The sequence below is a fragment of the Haliotis cracherodii genome, unplaced genomic scaffold (assembly GCF_022045235.1).
Source record: "Haliotis cracherodii isolate W230 unplaced genomic scaffold, xgHalCrac1.p SCAF_15, whole genome shotgun sequence".
Taxonomy (NCBI): domain Eukaryota; kingdom Metazoa; phylum Mollusca; class Gastropoda; order Lepetellida; family Haliotidae; genus Haliotis; species Haliotis cracherodii.
This window is the reverse complement of record NW_027266270.1, coordinates 35,036,984-35,060,283: the sequence shown is the minus strand read 5'-3', so window position 1 is coordinate 35,060,283 and position 23,300 is coordinate 35,036,984. Positions and strand designations below refer to the sequence as shown.

Here is a 23,300-nt window from a genome sequence, read left to right as displayed (position 1 = left end):
TTGTGTCCACTTATGAACATGATGTGCCTCAGTTCAAACCAGCATCAGTCATTGCTTGAGTGCATTTGGGCCGGAGACAAGTGTGTATTTTTTTAACCTGCACTACGTGGCATTTCATGCATGCATTTTGAAAATTGATATGGTTTCCATTGTATTTCTGAGTACCAAGTGTTTTCAATATTCGGTGTTGCAATCACCACAATTCGACAGTGATGAAACAGTGATTCGGCGGATGTCTCTGTTTCATTCATGGGGACTGAACGGGCCAAGTATCACCATTGCCCGTAGAGTATATATCCGCTTGTCGCTTCATCACTTTGGACACAATCCAATGTTCTGTTTCATTCACTAACATGGGACTGAGCGGGCCAAGCATTACCATTGCCCGTAGAGTATATCCGCTTGCCGAGTGTCGTTTCATCACTTTGGACACCACCAATGTTCTGTTTCATGTCGTGGGTAAGTGTGACATACTCGTCACCATTCTCGTCGGGCCTGAAGAGGAATTAATTCATTGTTAGTTGTTAGTAGAATTATCAGCCCCTACAGATGAAGTGGATTGCCAAACGTACCGTACTCGGTAAGGGAGGATAACAGGTTTTGTGGTCAAATGAAGGTATGTGGAAAAGTGTTGTAAACATGCTGGTGAAATGAATTTTTTTTGTTACATTGGTAGAGAAACGCCCATCTTCCGCACTGGATTTTAATTTCCCAATCAGGAGGTCTTTGGCTCGTCAAAACTGTTTCTCTAACCGAAATCAATGTATCTCTCTACACACACACACACACACACACACACACACACACACACACACACACACACACACACACACACACACACACACACACACACACACACACACACACACACACACACACACACACACACACACACACACACACACACACACACACACACACACACACACACACACACACACACACACACACACACACACACACGAGCACACAGGCAGGCACACACACACACAAATGTACATACACACATACACAAATGTACACACACGCATACACAAATGTACACATAAACATACACAAATGTACATACACACATACACAAATGAACACACACACAAACACAAATGTACACATACACATACACAAATGTACATTAACACATACACAAATGTACATACACACATACACAAATGTACATATACACATACACAAATGTACACACACACACAAATGTACATACACACATACACAAATGTACACATACACAAATGTACATACACACATACACAAATGTATACATACACATAAACAAATGTACATACACACATACACAAATGTACATACACACATACACAAATGTACATACACACATACACATCCACATACCCAAATGTACACACACACATACACAAATGTACACATACACATACACAAATGTACATTAACACATACACAAATGTACATACACACATACACAAATGTACACATACACATACCCAAATGTACATACAATCATACCCAAATGTACATACAATCATACACAAATGTACATACACACATACACAAATGTACATACACACATACACAAATGCACATACACACATACACAAATGTACATACAATCATACACAAATGTACATACACACATACACAAATGTACATACACACATACACAAATGTACATACACACATACACAAATGTACATACAATCATACACAAATGTACATACACACATACACAAATGTACATACACACATACACAAATGTACATACACACATACACAAATGTACATACGTACAAACACATACACAAATGTACATACGTATGAATGAATGAATGAATACGCGCATACACATACACATGTACATATACATATACACATACACATATACATTACACATTCATATACACACACAAACATTTACCCATATTCATACACATATTCATATACATGTACACATATATGCACGCGAATATTTCTGCCCTCATTTTAAACACGGGTGACCCTGTCATGTAGGCGCGGCAATGCACGATCCAGTGGCGCGGTTGTGATGTAAGGGAGATAACTCTTATTCTTGGAGATATAACACTTTACTCAATCTCATGAAAATCAGATCTTAGTTCTCGCTTACGCTAGACAAAGCTCTGGGGACATCCCATTTTTCTAATTTGGATGTTTTAACGTCACGTGGGCAATGACGTTGCTTACAAATATACGTCCCTTTTCTCATTACTACCTCCCTGCAGCCATACAGTATTTTCTCATATTAATTCACAGTGCTCTTCTAATACTTAAACTGTATTCAACTGTGTATCAGTGAACACAATCCATATTGATGGGTTCATACTTTTCACAACAGAGACACCGGTAGTCCCTTCGGAAGCGTCGGAAACCTATGATATTTAGTTCGAATCTCAGGTCGCCTTAATTGCGTTTGCGAGCACTAAACTCGTGCTCGTAAGTTTCAGCCAATGCAGTAAACGTCTAGAACCAGCATCATACTGACACGTCGTGATATAAATGATATGCTGTTTGAAGCTGCGTTAAATGGAGATATGTCAAAGTATGTCCTGCTGCAACAGGGTGAGTGATCAGATTTTGTGCACTCCTCAGATACAGGCTATATCGATGTGTATCGCCACTGCATAATGCATGTTTCTGAAACTGCTTTTGAGATTATTCAACGAACTCTGAGGAATTGCTGATTATCCGTGCCGAATGAATGATTAGTGTATGCTCCGAAGCCTTTGTGAGAGAGTTCAACATCGGGTTTGAGTGTTAGTATATCGGACAACTGGTCATAAGTCTCTGCAATTAGGTAGCACTGGTGATGTTAAATGAACTATCTACCCATAAAACCAGCTGTTTTTAAATATATGTATATTGATATGTAAGACGACTACGCGATAAATCGCAAAGAACAATGGAGAACGAAGCGTGGTTCGTTTCAGGATAAAACATTGTTCTGTCATGGAGATAAGAACATGCGCAACTTGATGACGTAAATTTGACGACGTTATTTTTAGAGAGAAGTGTCTCGTGAGTAGATGGAGCTGGGAAATGCATATTAACGCAGTGGCCGAACGATGGCATCCAAAAGTGGGAGATATACGACAATCGGTATTGGGAGAAAAGGTACAGATAATCAACGTAAGGATTATGAGAATATGCCGGATATACCAAACTTGTTCATAAAATGGACTTCTCCAACATTGCCGAGGTCGGTTTGCATTAATATTCTTATAGCTCATCACCATATATAAAGAAGTTGTACATAATATTGATATCTCATAAGAAATAATCGACTCGTGGTCCTTTATCATACAATAAAACACTGTAGGGAAAATAAATCACTTCCTCTGAAACAAACTCTTGGTGTTGCGTTGGAATAACTTTGTTGTTGAATCGAAAGTGAGTAACTAAGAAGCCTAAATATTATTCTTTGCTTTTGCACCCCATTAAATTCCTTTCGTATTTCAATCATAATGACGAAAAGACACCCACGGCTCTGTTTGAAGAACTGAGAATGAGTATAAACTATTTCTTAATGTATACACCCATCCACGACAAAGTTGAATAGCATGACTGTAAATGTGAAATAAGGCATGGGGGCACTTTGAACGACACTAGTTAGTCATTACCAAAGATGGAAAGTGATCAAATTCGATAATTACAACCCCTATCCACTAGTTATGTATCTCACCCTGTGTCATATCTCCATTCCTTTACATGTAAATAGGGGGTTTGAGATGGCGAAGTCACTTCTGAAATATATATATAATATACACTGCCTTAAACATTATATAGAAATGGACAATATAGTTTTCTGCAAAAAAAGGCTATTCTTGTCACCCTCGGCGACCATAAAGACAAGAAGTTAGAGGGACATATTATTGGCATATCCAAAGACTATAGAAAACCCCATTGTTGTGGTATCTGCAGTTTATTTTCTGACAGACGGTAATATTTTAAGCAGAGGTCAAATTTCGTGACCATTTGACCTCTGGTGACCGACATTTCTACTGTATTAGCTATATTACATACCAACATGTACAGCATCAGGTTACCAGCATTTTGAGTGGTCATACTTCACCATATGGCGATTGCTTGTAAAGTTATTCCATTTTCTGGTTTCCCCAACCCCGAAATCCAGACCAGAGGATTCGAACTGAGATTTTGCCACGCCAGGTGGTACCGCTTTATAAAATTTTGGGGTCTGGCTCATGGACTAAACACTATAGCCAGCGGATGAAGGAAACACGTCGAAGTAAAGGCCTTTCATTGACACAGCAAGACAAGCAGATACATTTGCGAGCCTGAAAAAACACAAATCGACATTAGGATATACACACCTACAGAAAATGGTGCAGACATCACTCCAGTGAAGACGCTCACCTAATGACTGAAAAAGGCAGCAGCTATTAGGGTGAGTGATTTGGGTTTAACGCCGCCATTAACATTATTCCAGTTATATCACGGCGTCTACGTAATGTGGAAGGAAAGCCCGAAGTGATGCAGGTTTCAGAAGTTTACCACTTCGGTAAACACGGGTATGGTGCTGACAAAGCTAGAAACATAATCGGGGCAAACCGGGATTCGAACCCACAATCATAGGTTTCTGGCGTGCCCAAGGGACCGAACTGAGCGTATGAACAAATGAGCATGTGTCCTGCTGCTTCCAGAAGAGGGTTACGTCTAAACTGCACGGCTTCTTATCTAACGTCAATTGCTTTTTGATTAAACCCAAACTCAATATTATTCCATCGTGTGCCTGTCAAATGCTGGCATTTCCATTGCTCTCGTTCACAGGTTAAAGGCTGTTAACATTCAGGTCATAACATGTGGATTGTTATGCCTCTATTAATCCTGCAATTCCATTGGTTAATCCGTCCGTATGACGAAACGATACATTAAAATGTAGACCCCCAAATCATGTAACTGACACTGACCTCGAATATTGACTCGTCCCATGAGTATTATTGACCTGTCACCTGATGAATATTGATTCATCTGCTGGAAAACAATCATTTAATGGTTCGCAGCTAACTGTAATGAAACAGAGGACGGCCATAAACTTTAAAGGACATTTCGTTGAAACAAAACGAATGATAACTGAATATGCGGCCGAGGTTCGGTCAGACACCGAAGGGGAGGGGTCCGAGCGTTCTTGTTTTTGCATATCGACATCTTCATGAGTAATTATTTGTATAGTAACAAGAAAAGATTTATAGATTTTATTTGATAGCTTTATTTCCACGAAACAAATACAAAATACAGCAATACAAAATTGATGGGATATAAGAGATGAAAACTGTATGTCATACACTTAGTAGCTTAATGCCACCATAATTGGAGTTTAGTTATGCTTTCTACATACAGTTATTATCTTTCCTCTGGAGAAGGCTACACAGCCTCCGATGCAAAACCACAGACGGACCTGTCTAATGACTGTTATCCACAATTATTGCAGTGGAATATATGATGATCCATGGACTCACCCAGGGTTGATATAAACAAACCATGTACACATGTGCTTTAATAGTACATCACAGATAGATCAAAAGACACTGAACGTTTTGAATTTCACCAGAGCAGGCGCAGCATGTTAGATGTAATGTTTCATTCCATGATAGATGCAGTCGTGGCTTTGATACCAGGGTTGATGTGACGTCAATGTCACTGTTCACTCTTCCGTTCAGTATGGCAGATTATACATGTATAACACATAACTTCCCAAATATAAGCAAAGTACAAAATAATCTTATCTGATCTAATCTGTTCTTTGTGTGATGACTTTAAATGGAATGGTTAGAATGTAATGGAAATGATCATTTATATGCGTGAATATGGACTATAGACGGAGCTGGTCATTACGTTATTAATTAAAACCTGAAATATTTACAAATTTGAAGCAATGGTAACTTGATAATTCAAAGTGTTTGTTCAATGGGGCTCCACATAAAGACACAATAGTATATTGACTAATATTGTAAGGATAGTTGAAGCAGATTCCATTGTACGATTTCGACTCTATCTTGAACATGGGTTTTACAGTTTTATGGATATTTTTGTCATTGAGAATCTTTCTGCGTTGATATTAATATTAAACAGATGAGACGTTTTCTTTCAGATGGGTAAATGAGGGGAAGGGAATTGCTATTAGACCAGTATTGAATATCTGACCACCGATATACCTGAAGCTTAAGTTATTAGCTATTAGATCCATATTGAACGATATGAGATCATCGCTTTACCTGGATTGAAGCAAACGTTAAACTTATTGGCCATATTCTCGTGTTTTGAATTTTTCAGAAATACTGATCAATATACATAAAAAATCATATTAAAGTACTCATGGAAATGGAAAAAAAACTGTTTTGCTGGATTTAATAATCGACACAAAGCATTACGTAGATGTAAATACGAAATAACAAAACAACTGGAAAAGTACTAGTCTGGATCTGCTAGTTTTATCTCAGTGCTCAATACAAAATGTACTTAACAGGAGGTAATTTGTAGGCACTTTCAACATTCAAAAATAAAACTTTGTCCAAATTGACATGTCAGAAACAGGCTATAGGCATTATGCAAATAATAAAAAATAAAAGCTATGTTTATGTACATGATAATAATGACATGTAAATTGTTGTTTGAGAAGGGAATATGTTACTTTTAAGTTCTGATATTTTGACGATGATTCACTATCCCACAATGCCACTCACAAATCACTAACCACTGACAAATTACATGCACGTGGGTTTCAAGCACCTGTTTTCACCTGTCGTCAAGGTGTCATAGGTCATGGACACTCACCTTGATCTACTGACACCTGGTTATGCTCAGTTTCACAATAGTCTGTTTTGTTCATATTTTTTACACACTTTTACGTGTAAAAAGACATAAAAACCTTTGATACGCTGTATTTGTGCCAAGGCCCAATTAGTACTAATTGAGTTGTTTGATTATTTATATATTTTGTATATTAACTGCATTTGCGTTTTTTTCATTTCCGTGAGTACTTTAGCAAGGAAGGGACCACATGAGTACAAAACCATGACCATATTTCACCACAATAATTTGTGAACGAGAGAAAATATAAAATATATGAAGGCATGTGTATTTGTTAGGGTGGATATATCTCCTGGAACAAAACTAACATTCGAAGAGCATGATGATCTGGGTAAAACTAGTGAAAACAATATATAATGATGCACCATTCGTGCGATTTGGTGAAATAGAAGTCCTTGCATGATTTAATGTCATGTGCCAGTTCTATTTTGACAGAGTGATCATCAACTGCTATTAAAACATAACGTTATTCTCAGAGGATTCCAATGATAGCCAGTGATAATGATAAATCTTGACATGTAATGTATCCCAGAGTAGTTTATAACTACACAAAATACAGAAATAACATTGGAAACGATACACAAAATATTAAGATAACAGTAAGAAGCTATCAACAACCATAATATGAACGGTTTATATACGACACACAATTAACCTGAATAGAAAGTGTGATCATATTTACAATACAACTGTCAGATTGACATAACTTTATTGCCTTAATCAGACTTTTTGAAATATTGTTTATCTTTAATTGTTGATCAAAAGCAAATGATTAATTTCAAAACTCTGTTGTTCATATAAGGGGAACTTAGTATTGATACAGAATGTAATAATTAAAGTTTTAACTCGTATCATTTTGAAAATGTCTGTCTGATATCAACGTTTATCATGTCTTCAACTGACTCCAGCAATAGAACAATATGCATTGGATATTTTAAAGGAAGACAAATTTTAGAGTATATTTACAGCATCGATATTCAAGATAAGTATGTGCATTAATGGGATTTTCCAAATACTCTTTTATTAAATGTGTTAGGTTTGTTGTAAGATTGTTTCATACCCTTTAAAGGCAATGTACACATTGTCACTGAAAATAGTGAGTAAGTGAAGTGGGTTTATACGCGCTTTGAACAGTGTTCCAGTTATATCACGGCGTGTCAGTGTGGAAGGGAAACCCGACATGATGCAGGTTTGGGGCGTTTACCACTTTGTGGAAACCCACGAGCACGGGTATAGTGCGGAGAAATCTAGAAACATAATTGGGGCGAACAGGGATTCGAACTCAAGTACAGAGTCCAAGGGACGCAACTATTCACAGCGATTTGAGCGCTTTAGACGACTGAGCCACCCATGGCACCCGTCCACCCCTGAAAATAGTATTGTCGCATGATCCTTTGAGGTCATGACTAGACAAACGTGATAATAACCAAAAACAGGCCCAGGCAACAGCTGTATACATTTAAGGACAGTTACAAGGAAAATTCATACTGTTTATCTCATTTATGTATATTGCTATCGGCTAGAGGGTTTTAACGTCAGTCACATGTCTTTAACTGTGTGACAAATCTTGAACACTTTTCTAGTCGGGCACCAGTCCCCCAATATACACTTCTAACGGACGTTATTTTGCGTAATACTTTCAAAACACACCTCACAGTATTTGTTTAACAAGTGATGCCACTATTGGCCAGTAAGAAAACATGTTCAAGTACATATATGTATGCCATGCAGCGTATTGACCATTCCAATATTCATACATCTACTGCGTTTTCTTTCTGCTGAAAAAGCTACGCATCACCCCTAGTTTTGGAACGCATTTCAGAATGCCAACAACATCTTTGTGGCCACGTGATTCTGCCAATTGCAGTGGTTTTTCACCACGTTTGTTCTTTTTACACATCTCATCAGTTATCCCTCTTGTGACGAGGTACTTGCAGATTTTGGGATTGCCACCAAGACATGTCACGTGAAGGATGTTGTTCCCATTCCCATCCACTACCGACAGATCACACCCTTTACTCACAAGGACCTCAAACAGTTCTCTGTAACCCTTGCTAGCTGCTGTCATCACGGGTGTTCTGTTGTATTGTCCTCTACTCTCTATGCCAACTATGTCTTTTGAGAGGAGGTACTTGCAGATTTCGACATTGCCACCAAGACATGTCACGTGAAGGATGTCGTCTCCATTCCCATCCACTACTGACAGATCACACCCTTTACTCACAAGGAAGTCAAACAGTTCTTTGTGACCCTTGATAGCTGCTGTCATCACGGGCGTTCTGTTGTATTGTCCTCTACTCTCTATGCCAACTATGTCTTTTGAGAGGAGGTATTTGCAGATGTCGACATTGCCACCAATACATGTCACGTGAAGAATGTTGTTCCCATTCCCATCCACTACTGACAGATCACACCCTTTACTCACAAGGAAGTCAAACAGTTCTCTGTTACCCTGGTTTACTGCCATCATCACGGGTGTCATGTTGTATTGTCCTCTACTCTCTATTCCAACTATGTCTTTTGAGAGGAGGTACTTACAGATGCCGACATTGCCACCAATACACGTCACGTGAAGAATGTTGTTCCCATTCCCATCCACTACTGACAGATCACACCCTTTACTCACAAGGAACTCAAACAGTTCTCTGTGACCAGTGCTAGCTGCTGTCATCACGGGTGTTCTGTTGTATCGTCCTCTACTCTCTATTCCAACTACGTCTTGTGAGAGGAGGTATTTGCAGATGTCGACATTGCCGCCAAGACATGTCACGTGAAGGATGTCGTCTCCATTCCCATCCACTACTGACAGATCACACCCTTTACTCACAAGGAACTCAAACAGTTCTCTGTGACCCTGGTTTGCTGCTGTCATCACGGGTGTTCTGTTGTATTGTCCTCTACTCTCTATGCCAACTATGTCTTTTGAGAGGAGGTACTTGCAGATGTCGACATTGCCACCAATACATGTCACGTGAAGGATGTCGTCTCCATTCCCATCCACTACTGACAGATCACACCCTTTACTCACAAGGAAGTCAAACAGTTCTCTGTGACCTTTGCTAACTGCTGTCATCACGGGTGTTCTGTTGTATTGTCCTCTACTCTCTATTCCAACTATGTCTTTTGAGAGGAGGTACTTGCAGATGTTGACATTGCCACCAAGACATGTCACGTGAAGGATGTTGTTCCCATTCCCATCCACTACTGACAGATCACACCCTTTTCTAATGAGGAAGTCAAAAACATTTTTCGAGCCATAATACCCAGATGTGACTATTGCTGTCCAGCCATATCGCCCTCTCTTCTCCATGTTGATAGTATTATTTGACAGAATACATTTAACAACATCCACATTTCCACTCATACAGGCAACATGGAGGACAGTGTCATTATTGTCGTCAACCTCTAAGATACCACAGCCTTGCCTGATCAAGAAGTTAACTACTGACAGGTGCCCTGCCGTTGCTGCCACCATGACTGGAGTTCTCCCCTGCCTGCCTCTACAGTTGATATATGCCAGTCCCCCGGACACGATGAGCGTCACGGCATCCAGGTTGCCCTCCTGACACGCCTCATGTAGAGAAGCCTCTCGGTTGAACTTGACCAACTCTAGGTCGCCTCCATCTATTTCTTTTCTTGTCAGCTGAGGTAGGTGTTCACCTTGAGCGTCACACCGATCATCTATATTAACAATTTTTGACAATAATATTGTGTAATATAAACGAATACATCAGCAGCGCCTTTTCAGGAATCTCTCCGCAAACGTTTAAGTGAAACTTAGCAAAACAGTTGATCCCTTCTATTTCTATCTGTATGGTTTGGTTTTGTGGTGTCCAGTTACATATAGTCATGGTAAACGTTTAAAGGGGATATTTACGATACATATTCATATAACAATATTCTTTAAAATATTGGATTACTAAGAGATTGACAACAGAATATGTCGCATTGTCGCCCCATCATAAATGTGTAAAATAAGGCGTTAAAATGCGCGACAACGCGATAATGTCGCAAATATTTACGCTTCTTTCAGTCATTTTCGATGGGGCGACAATGCCATATATTTTGACCTTGAATAAAATGTCTCGTCGTCGCATTGTCGCCCTTAGGTAAAACAAAAAATGCATTTCTCACAAATGTGTACACAGTGAGATTGTAGTATCTTATTAAGGAAACATCCCACTTGTTAAACAATGTAAGTATCACCAGTTTTAGTTGTTTGTCCTTTGAGGGAGAGCAGTGGACAGATAGGGTATTCTGTGTCGAAAATATATAAACAATTATTACCCTTAATTTGTGAAATGTTTAGGAATTTTCAGCAATAGTTCACAACCCACAACGTGCTTTCAGGCTGGCAATACATATACAAAACATGTGAAGGCAACGTTAAGAGGCCTCATCCCTCGAGATAGACTGAAAGCTGATATGTATTTTCAGGGTTTGTTTTCATTTATAAACTCAAACTGAACTCACGTTTATCCCCTTTTTCGGCATCTGCTATTCTGCCCTTGTCGCTCGTTAAAGTAGATGTTGCTTAAAGAAAATGTAAAACTGTCATAAACATTAGTTAGAAGGTCAAATACAGTAATCAAGTCTCAGCTATATAGAACGACAGCAGCTGTCATTTGGTCAATCAGGTTATTACAGAAGTTAATACAACCATACACCATTGCTGTATTCTAAAGTACGTTGAACTGATAGTTATGTGGAAATAAAACCTTTGTTCCTGTACCGAGGTTAACATCCGTATGTATTGGGGCGGTAATTATCCTGTATTATGAATAAATCCATAAATGACTTTGGCATTATCTTAACGGCAAACACACCCACATATATCATGAATTCCGTTATGAGTCAATATGTTATCATCCTCTTGTCCGATGATATATCGAAATGTGAATATACGATTCTATTGACAGTTTCCATTGATACCTTCTGTTTTCAATCTTATAGAGCAAACGGTATTACTGTAGGAAGATTTAGTTCGACATGTTAGTCGAGCCTCAGATGGATTAGTGTTTTCTTCTCGGCTGAGAGATTCAACATGGCAGGCTACTCTATCAACGTTTGGACCTTTGGATTACTTACAGAATCCAGAATCAGACTTTGAGAATGAGGAGGATCTGACTCTCATCAAGAGAGACAGGCGTACATCTGAAAAACAAAATATTTCAAGGTAAGTATTACGTGTCAGTGATGAGTTATGAGTTATTGATATTATTAATCAGTGCACTGTGCACAAAGGGGAAATAATAATGTAAACATACTCTTGTCAACAAACAGTCGTAGGTCAAGGTGCTCACTCATTACAAGGGTTCAATTCTGACACGGTCACTTTTTTATTTGTTTAAATTCTTTTTTGTCTGTTTTTGTTTACATGTGTTCTGACTTATTTGGGGATGGTAATATGTAACCAATCAAAAATATGTATGTCTACCCACCCGTCAAGTAATCTTGATGCAGCATTTCCTGTATAAAGAAGTACAACGGACTATAAATATAAGCAACAAAAGCATTTCCATATTCAAAAAAAATCTCAGCCCAAAACGGAGTCGATTGTACGATTCCAACTATATCATGAACATTTGTTAATTAATCATTTTCAAATAGTGATGATACCAGGTGTTCGGGAAAATGTGAGTGTATCCTGCACCACCGGTGGCATCCGTCTCAAACACATGCAAAGGCAGAGTCAATTGTTCATCTGAATAAAACACGGGAATACATGGTACAAGTTAAAATAGAGAATTGAATTTGACATCATTCAGTCAATGATGCGTCAACTTTTGAAATCTCCTCCACATATCTTCCATAAAACTGTTTGGAAGCTTTACTGAGGCCTTGAATGCTGTAACCTTGATCAAACAACTTCTGAGTTGGATGACGCTCTTTGAAATCTCGGTAGAAAGAGTATGCTTGATTGTCTCAAAAGTTGTGAAATATAGGCACCAAGGTCTCGAGCTGCGGGAATATTCCTCGACATTAGTTGTAATATGGATGATATGAGTGTGAGAAGCCAAACATGTATACATTAAATGATGTTACTACTTCAGAACAAATCACTTTTTTTCACAAAGACAAGAAAGAAATGTATGAATTGTTTACCTTTTCTTGCAGGATGTCTGTAAATGAAACCACATCAGTAACAATATATATATATATATATATATATATATATATATATATATATATATATATATATAAACTCAAGAAAGCAGATGTTGAATGACATATCAACTGTTAATGAACGATGTTTTGTTAAAAAAAGTTATAAGGGCGGTGGTTAAAGCGTTCGCTCGGGTTCGATTCCCCACATGGGTACCATGTGTGAAGCCCATTTCTGGTGTCCCTCGCCGTGGTATTGCTGAAATATTGCTAAAAGCGGCGTAAAACCATACTCACTCATTCACTCACTCTGGTGTCCCCAGTCGCCATATATTGCTGGAATATTGCTAAACGCTGCGTAAAACAATACTCATTCACTAAAAGATTTATACTTCAGCAAAGCCCCTAAATATGATGGATAACCTGAAGCTTACCTTCTTGTCTTTGCTCCAGCTGCTCGATTCTCTTCAGAAGATCGTCATACTGAAGTGTAAGTGATCGTTTTATGGAACTGGTTCAACAAAAGTCTAAGTTTAAGTGTAAGTAACAATACACGTGCAAGTCCCAGTAGTAGAGAGGTTGAAGTTATATACATCTATGTGGATAGTGTACCGATATATGGCACCGAGACAAGAATTTGTTATTACCATACATAAGCCATCCAAATTCTGTACCAATATATACATTTTACATCTCTACATTTTACTGTTTCCCATCGCGATATGGCTCGAATGTTAATTGACGCAGAATATGACCATATAATGATCGACTGTGTAGTTTTTCATTGAACAATACACAGGCAATACTTATTGGTAAAGTTAAATCAACAGCATATCTTGTCACTGTTAGTTTAATGACAAGAAACAGATGCATAGAGGAGAAAATTGGAAAAACATTCCATGCAGGGGAATACATTTTGTGGCGTGACATGAATTAGGAGACGAATGTTTTAACACACATCCAAAGTCAGAAGCAAATCAACGCAGAGTAGCAGCTAAAAAAATCAAAGAGATCAAGGAAAGATGCGAGAATCTTTCATAATTATGTCTGCATAGACACGGATGGACACGAAATTTTAGATCATCGACAAGATATTAATGTGGATTGTTATCGCGATTTTCTTATATCTGTGATGCGTTCTACATGTTTTGCCAAGCATTGATATGACTCTCACAAGCGGATTTATTGCAATTAGACCCAGTATTGCGCGCCATTCTGTTAAGTATGTTAAGGGATTACTCAAAGTTTGACCACACCAATTGTAAATTTCGATTGTGGTTTGCAAAGTTATGGATTTACAATAATTGTAGCTGAAAGATCATTTTGTGCACATTGGCCCAGGAAGAAGGTGTCAAAGTAACCATCACCTTGCATCTGAATTCCCTGACATCATATTGGGAGCCCGACTTACTTTTTTTACATTCACTGGAAGAACACAAAATTGACCAATTCGGCCAATCAGATTGCAGAAATTCCACTGGCCACACAAAATATTTAAATGTACCCACATAGATGTATATCTGAGAGAGACATTGGAACACACACATAAATGTGAGTGACTTGATTTTAAACGTTGTTTTTCAGTTTTGTCAATATGTTGTGGGATGAAAGCTTGAAGTGTTGTAGGTCTCAGACGATTACCACTTCAGTGAAACCCATGAACAACGGTACGGTGCTGACACACCAAGAATCAAACTGAGAGTGAATCTGGGATCAGAACCACCTACTAAGTTACACACACGTCCCTGCACAGCGAATGGCGGCGACTAACGAAACATAGCCATGCCTAACCCAACATTAAGGACGATCTCTGTTTTGCAAGCTGAAGAATACAAAGAATTTGATCTTGAATATGAGTGTTACCGACAGAGGGATATAAGGACTGCCGTCACTGTGTCATGACCGAAGCATTAGTTGCAAGTAACCCAAACAGACCTATCAGTGCTTGTACACTAATGCTCATTAATGACAAAATAGGCAATGACATGTTAAAAACACACACAGAGTGTATTCGCCCCATGTAACATTAAACATATTGCTCAATTAAATAAGTCAAGACAAGTATTCACACACGTTATATCCGGGAACACTTTCTTTGTAAAGTAATTCTAGAACGTTTTTGTGTGGATTCAACACCGATTTGCCTAATCAGCATCACAAACACAAAATCAGTGACCTAACCCACTCAGCCACCAAGGTTTAAAAAAATGGAAGTCCAACATATATAATACTAAATACATATTAATATAAAACACATGTACAGTTGTCACGAAAGTAAGCAAGCAATGTATTTGGCCTTCATAACTCTCTTCATGAGCAGGCTTAAACCAATACACAAATACATGCATACCTCTCGTCTTTGAATAGGTACATGTCCATTGTCGTTCGCACTAGTAGCAGATGCCTCTAGACATGGCGACTGGTCATCTGGACGTTCAGGAAGAGTTGATACATGACTGTTTTCTCCCGTATCGTCTTCAGGAGCCATCATTTGAGAAGAAGCCTCCTGCGTTGTAGTCCTTTCTGTTGCAACATGGAAATGTTATAAGAAAAAGCGTCCTGTTATTAAGTGCTGTTTTTAATGATATTTGTAAATATTTAAACTTCAATAACCCATATTTACTCCTGCCAGAGTGTTTATTAGTCAAGTGTTACGACTTTGCAAAACGTACTAAGTGGATGTATATAACAAGTGGTTTGACCGACTTTGCATCTTGCTGGTACTTATTGGTGTGCAAACCTGTCTCGTTGTCTTGTTCTTTGTTCTGGGAAGATATAAAAATAAAAAAAATTGTGATTATTTCTTAAATGGCGATGGCTCTGTAGAAAAAGTGAAATCTTGTAGAATCCAAGTCCTCGAACCATCGACAACACGTCAAGTTATCTGCACGAAAATATTAGGCTACAGTTCTCATCAGCAATGTACCAAAACAATAAAGCTACTGTCATGCTACATGCTATCTTAAAATATATAGGTAATGGAGTTTGATTAAAAGACGTTATTCTGTAGTTGATTTAGAAGTAAATCATAAATATAAGTTACCGATTTCTATGAGTGGGGTTGTTTTTATGCAATTGCCATTGGACTACAATGTTTTAATATATAGTATGCGATGATATTGAAGAATTATTACAATGGCAACTGATGATAACACAAGGAAAGGATTGTTCATAGCTTCACATCACTACCTCAATTTGCTTTGCAAAATTGCGTTCCTTTGGCATGGCAAAAACCTATGATAATGGGTTCAAATGCAAGATTTTTTGTTTTGTTTGTTCTTTAAATCCGCTTTCAGCAATATTCCATCTATATGGCGGCGGTCTGTAAATAATCGAGTCTGGGCCAGACAATCCAGAGATTGACATCACGAGCATCGATCCACGCAATTGGGATACGATGACATGGATAAACCAAGTAAGCCTGACCACCATATCCCGCTAGTCGCGGTGGGTTACATAGTCTCCTTAGGCGCCGCAATTCGCCGAGTTGAGCTGCGTCCCTTAGGAACATCAGAAATCTTTGATCGTGGGTTTTACTGCAGGTTCGTGCCGATTACATTTCTGAGTTTGTCAGCACCTTATCCATGCTCATGGGTTTCATCAAAGTGGAAAACGCCTGAGACCTGCACACTGAGGTGACACGACGTGATATTACTGGAATACCGTTCAAAGCGGCGTTAACACAACTCACTATTCAAAGTGGTAAACTATTCACTTTTCTAGTCATAGCCTTCCCCACTGGTCTTAACCACTGTGCTTTTTTAACTCTTAGTTGTGAGATTTTCATCAAAAAATGTAATAGCTATACTTGAGACCATCTTGAATGTTATTAAACTTTTAGCTCCATGGGATTAGGTATTGATGTTTCCTGTTAAATAATACATTTGTCATTTGAACACAAACAGCAGTTACCTCTCTGTTACTTTGTCGTTGTAGCTGGTTATCATGTAGAACTTTCAGAAAGGCTTTCAGTACTCTGTACATGTCATGAGTTGGAGAAGATAGAGAGCCCAAAACGTGGGAGATTTTCTCAAAATGGTTTATTGTTTCAAGGAATGTCTCACGTGCCTGACACACATTCTCATCCAAAACGCCATGAAAGACATTGAAATTCAGCTGCGTTTCGCCTTCAATAGCTCTTATGATTGACCTGGCCAAGTATGAGTTGTGTCTGACAGCTGTCTCGGGTCTGCTTGTTGTAAAGGTGAGGATCATGAGAGGGTGTGCAGGGGAGAAGACACACACATCACAAATGACACTCATTGGCACTCGGCCCTGCCAGCATGCTTCTGTCAGGTTCAGTAAACTACGACCCGCTATGATGATGGCACAGTCTTGTTGAAGCAGTTCCTCCAGCCTTCTTTTTATCAGAGGAAACTTGTCTGACAGGTGCTTTCTTAAATTTTGAGGAAAGATCCAAAAGGCTGAAAAACACGCAAAACAAGGACCGTTTAGTTGTCCCATAACTTCAAGTATCCATGTGTGTTTGAATCTTGTTTTGTAATGAAGCACAAATATACTCAACAACAAAAGTTCCTGTGACAACAACATTTTAGTGTATTTTTCAAACAAGTAATGTTTGGTTTTCAATATTGTAGTACATGTATGGAATCAAGTCACAAAAACGCAACTGCTACAGAAAAGCATGCATTCCATGCAAAAGAATGGGTATAAAAACATGTGCGTTAACGGGAGTCCATATGCATTGTTTAGCATCGTGCTGACAACAACTACTCAGAAAAACAACAAAATTACGCAATTATTCAACATTACGAAATGCCACGCCTGTCCCAAAATGAACGTCTGTGAGCCATTGGTATGCTTGAAGCAGGATCGCATCAACGTGATGTTGCATGACAATTTAACGTCCACAGAAACACCATTTGGTGTTTATGGCAACGTTGGCAACAGACGAATGGAGTCAGAGACCATCCTCGGAGTGGCAGGCCACGCGTAACCAATAATCGACAAGACAACTGGATTCGAACAACACACCTACGAAATTGATTCCAGCCAGCAACAGTGACAGCAAGAGGCATCCATGGCCTTCGACCAATATCTTCACAAACCATACGTCGCCGCTTCAGAGTGACCCGCCAGACGTCCTAATTTGACAGGAAACCACTGTCAAGCACGTCTACAGTGGTGCACACAGCGTCTACGCTGGACGGCCATGCAGTGGGGACAAGTTCTACTCACTGATGAGTCTCGTTTTCACCTCAGCAACAACGATGGACGGATTCGGGTGAACCGACGTTACATCAATCATTGTGTCATGGAAGAAGATCGGTTCGTTGGCGGCAGCGTTATGGTATGGGGTGGGATTACAAGAGGATTGCAAGACAGAGGACCCGTTTGATAGTTGTAGAGGGAAATCTCAATGGACGAGATCATCGGCCCTGTTGTTCTATCGTTTTTGCGTAGTCATGGCGCAGGCATTACCTTTCAACACGACAACGCCCGGCCTCATATTGTTCGACTTGTTCAGGATTCACTTCAACAAAACAACGTGAATGTCATCCCTTGGCCGGCTCGCTCCCCTGATCTCTCACCAATCGAGCACATGTGGGATGAGATGGATCGGCACCTTCGACGTCAACCACGTGTTACACAGACACTCCAGGAACTTCGAAACATGCTCCAGCAGATATGGACAGATATCCCACAGAACGCCAGGTCCATTCCATGAGACGAAGATAAGTTACTTGCATCGCAACCAGAGGTGGACACACACGCTATTGATTTGTAAATTGACATTTTGGCATGTTCATGTTTTTTTATGAAATCACGCATTTTCTGAAGTCAGTATGGCAAATTAAACCATTTGAACACTTACAAAAGGAGTCTTTTATCTTTGCATTAAATCGTATTCAATGTCACAGGAACTTTTGTTGTTCAGTATATAAGCAGCGGCTTTTATTATTAATATGACAAGTACAATTATTGTTATGAGATAGAATAGTAAAGGAATTACTCACACGGCTTTTCTGATTCTTCGTGCAATGTACGTAGCATATCATGTTGTTCAGACAGTGATAATACGCTTGATGGGAATGCATGCTCTGAAATGAAAACCCAAAAAACCTATGGCTTACGAATTATTTATAATTGAGGATGAGAGAAACATATATGTATATAATTACCTGATAACTATAGAATCTTAGGTCACTTTGTTTTTACCAATAACTTATTTATTATTTTACTGTAACTGTGTATCATAGTTATTAAATAATATGTATTGAAATCCTCAATCAATTCAAATAAATCATAAATTAAATCAAATAAATCATAAATCAAATCAAATATTTGGGGTAAGTAGAAAGGTGATAGGAAAAGCGATACCCTACAGATACTATAATACAAACAAAATGATTTTTTTTTAAATGTACATACTGAATAAACAGCTGGAGCATTTCATACTTTATGTTACAAGGGTAGATGTTTTGTTTCAAATATCTAGTACTTGACAAAGACATGTAATCAAATATTTAATAACAAGGATATTGTTGGTTGACAAAGTCAGTCTTATAAAGGTTTCAGTTCTTGGTGGATTTATGAGATAATTGGCAAAACATTTCGCTTCGAGGTTAAGAGATCCTCAACATAATCAAGGCCTCCAGCATGGCAGGTAGATAGGTCCTTGAAGATTTAACGTGCGCTTTCCGCGTGTAATAAATTACACTATAGCGTCGCACACGGGGTTGCACTTTTACTATTGGGGGAAATAAGCCTAAAGAATATGTAAAGAAGTGCAACCCCAAAAATTGTAAAAGTTTACAGTACTTAATTTAAAAAAGCTATGGGGATGGGGTTTGGCTGGGTGGGAATGGGTGATAAAAAAGTATGTAATAATATGGAAATATCGGGCTTGGGTTGGAGGGGGTGGGGTCAAGCGGTGGAAGGCACGGGGTCAGGAGGCGAGCGTGTGTGGTTGCTGGAAGATATAACGGCGTTATCCTGCAAGGAGTCTCTTGGCAATATCCTCTTCCCTGGGGTTTGTGGATTTGAAGAGACTCTTAAGGAGGGCGGCGGTGCTGGCGACAAAGTGCTTTTTGGTCTTGGTGTCGCAATCTACGAGGAAATGTGATAGGTCCGTGAAGTTGGAGATATCATGCTCGAACATCTCGTTTCCAAGGTGTTGCACCAGGACAAGTGGTGCATGAGAGCTTTCGGTGGCGTAGAGCTGTTCCGTTGGGGTCACAATGTGGTCAGCGCGGAGGCCAAGGTGGGACTTATAGTACTTGATTAGTACGTCAGCTCGCTCTATCAGAGTTGCACGGAGGTCCTTTTTCCGTCGGGGTTCCTCGACCGGGGTGGCCTGGGTCTGGCTGTCTGGTAGCAAGGGAGGCTCCGGCGAAGCTGTCTGTACGTAACTGTCATTGAGGGATGGCGGTGCTGGTGTTGAAGTCTGACACTCAGCTGTCGCAGTGGTGGTTGGTCGGGAGGTAGTCTCGGGAGAGGGGATGTCTCTCCTCTTCCTCTTCTTCCTCCCGTGGCCCGTACGTGGCCCGTGGGGGGCGAGTTCCAAGGCTGCCACTGTGTGTGTGTGTGTGTGTGGTGGGGGGTGGTGGTGGGGGTGGGGGGGTGGGGGGGGGGGGGGGGGTGGGGGGGTTGTAGGGTTGGGGGGAAGGGCATTGACCATTGTCAGGACTGAACAATGTCGTGAATAAAATCTTTTGGAACTTTGAAAGGGAAATGCTTGATGCTTTATTTCTTAGAGGTACAAGCGCCTCGTCTGTTTTCATGATATGGCGGTGGTCATGATCAGTGCGGTCAAACCCAACAAATCCCAATTGTTCATTGGGCTGCTTATTGCTTTTTATTACCTGAAATGACTGCATTCCCGTCATGTTCATCAGAGTCATATGTCTTCCCATACGACATGAGGTACGGCCCATCAGAGCTGTACGAGCTGGACACACTGGAGTCACTGTCTGCCATTTTGAAAGAAATCAGTACTCTCTTTGCTTACACTTAAAACACAGTGTTTTGTTATTCATAGATAAACTGAAACGTCGCAACCACTCTTCTTTATCAATTCGACGAATTGCATTGCCTTTCACTTCGTAAGCCCTCGGTCCCTCTTTGTCATAAAACACAAGTCCTTCACAATAACGCACAGCAACTTCTAACACGTAACCACTGGGTATCTTGTGGAAGGTTATCTCGATAAGGTCATCTGGAGCATCAAGGAAAGTCCCATCTTTTAAGACAGTAACGGTATCTTTGAGTTTTTGAAGTAGAAGTTTAGTTACAACCTGTGGGTCAACTGTCAATTGAAATCCTTCAATGTGCGGCACTTTGGTTCCATACTCTGCTGTGTATTTCTTCAGCTCCTCAGCAATTCCAACATAAAATGAACCCCCGTTCTCCACCTTTGACATGGATGTCACATTATACTTTAGTTTCAGGTCCTCCCAGATGTAATCTGCGATACTAGAGTCACTTTTCCCGATCTTTTTCAAAATCTGAGATTTTAATGCCTTGTATTCTATGTTCCTATTTTCGTGATATTGCTGTGGGTTTTTGAACAAAGTTGCGATATGTTCAGTACTACTGTTTCCTACAGTATCAGTTTGTGTACTCTGGCCTTCTGCACTTTGTGATCTCTTTGCCTTGGGTGTGGATAGTAAACATGCCACTGTGACGTATGGGGGATTTTCATTGGCAATGTCGTCTCTTATTTTCGTATTGAAATCTACAGTCGCTACTCCATGAGCACTTTCCACATTAAGCCAAATAAACTCAGTGTCGTTTTGAAAATCAGACAAAGGCAACTCTGACAACCATTGTCGCCTGTATATGTTTACATACAACTGTCCATCTTCAATAAGATCCGACAAACTCTTTGTAATTGCCTCATCAAACTGTTCCAGACACCTATCTTCCGATTCCTGGCCGTCAATATGGACCAACAGATGCCCACCTCCACTGTTCCTTAAAGCCGACACCACTTTACCTATTCTGTCAATAACCTTCTTCTTTTCTCTCAAATGTCCAGATTTCTTCCCAGCACAAATATAAGGGCGTTCCGTGTGAATGACAAACAAATTCAGAGCACAGGATATGGCCCCATACCTCCTTTCAACACTCTGACACTTCTCACATGAACCTGGAAAGGGAATGTCAATGTATTTACAGGTGTTCTTGTGATATATGGGATTAATTTTATGCCAATCAAATACATAAAGATGTTAATGAATCTTTTGATGGAACTAAATTTTGTTGTTGACACAGAAAACAGCATCCATAAAATACGTCAATAGATTCAAGTTAGTTTCACACAATTAATATATCTGTACCTGATGTTTGTTATCAGTACCAGAAAATAACTTTTACTGAACTGTTTATACTTGAAGCTAACTGACGTACAAGTCACTGTTTCATTTATGTGGTAACCTTTGAAGACTTGCAATTCTGATATGTGGTGGTAAGTATGTACTTTTCTGAAAACAATACATTTTTTATATGCAGTTTATAATTACCTGTCAAATCTTTGGCCGATGTTGTCCCATTCACACCAGAGTCAACCATGCTAGATATGTATTCATCCCGAATCGCTCGTTCATCGAAAAAACTTCATCTGTAATGAAAAATATATTTTCATATATAGATCTTCACGCCAAACTGTAAACATTGTATTTCGGAAGCTTTTCGGACTATTTATTTCTGATTCAATGAGGAAACATGCATACATACGAATCTCTTTGTCATATCTTTCTGTGACATAGTTGCTTTGGTAAAACAAGACACAGTATGTCGCTCCATCCTTTTTTTATTCGTCACATTCGCACGCAGAGTACCCCACGTACTCGTAAATAGCAGGAGACTTTGCTCGTCACACAACGAGAAACAAACAAAAAGTTATCTCAAGATGACGCTTTGTTATATATGCAGTACATTATGCTATAATTTTGATGATATACGTCTTTCTCTATTGCTTCGAACGTCTTACGCTTTTCTCTGTGGGCGGCTGTTGAAAAATCATTGACTTGGATGTACACGTTAGGTTATCATTAGTTATGCATGTATATCTAAGAATAATGCATCAAAGAGAATGATTGACTATGGTCCCCTCGTGGATAAGAGACTATGTCACCGATCTACATGTTGTAGATACATGCCCTCACATGGTATGAGATCACCTCCTATGTTTATTATTTATTTTGGTCTAACCTTCCCCATTCCAATACGTAACAAAGAAAGTCAAGCTGATATACCCATGTATCAATGTGTATTCGATACATGTCTTAATTCTTGACACGACTGTGATCTATCTTGTCAACCGTTGACACGTAGGGTGACTATATAAGTAACAGCCTTACACTTGCAAGTTCTGAGTGAAGACCCAAAGTTGAGCATAA

General features: G+C 39.4%; 1 protein-coding gene across 1 annotated transcript; it reads right to left on the bottom strand.

Annotated features, from left to right (window-relative positions):
• Positions 1-8,152: 8,152 nt before the first annotated feature.
• On the bottom strand, positions 8,153-21,211 carry LOC139462097 (ankyrin repeat domain-containing protein 50-like). The gene is made up of 11 exons (XM_071243597.1): positions 20,763-21,211; positions 18,915-18,998; positions 16,849-17,360; positions 15,677-15,701; positions 15,287-15,459; positions 13,371-13,419; positions 12,937-12,953; positions 12,273-12,300; positions 11,920-11,985; positions 11,305-11,364; positions 8,153-10,512 (listed from the first exon to the last, which is right to left on the bottom strand). Exons 1-11 carry the CDS (start codon positions 20,875-20,877, stop codon positions 8,591-8,593), a joined length of 3,051 nt encoding a protein of 1,016 aa, XP_071099698.1. The 5' UTR covers positions 20,878-21,211; the 3' UTR covers positions 8,153-8,590.
• Between the last annotated feature and the right edge of the window lie 2,089 nt (positions 21,212-23,300).

Excerpts from the sequence above, each read along its gene's own strand:
- LOC139462097 (XM_071243597.1), bottom strand. The coding sequence starts at position 20,877 with ATGGCAGACAGTGACTCCAGTGTGTCCAGCTCGTACAGCTCTGATGGG. Across the intron at positions 17,361-18,914 it reads CGAAGAATCAGAAAAGCCGT|CCTTTTGGATCTTTCCTCAA; the intron begins GTGAGTAATTCC and ends CGTGTTTTTCAG. Across the intron at positions 13,420-15,286 it reads TACCTATTCAAAGACGAGAG|TATGACGATCTTCTGAAGAG; the intron begins GTATGCATGTAT and ends CTTACACTTCAG.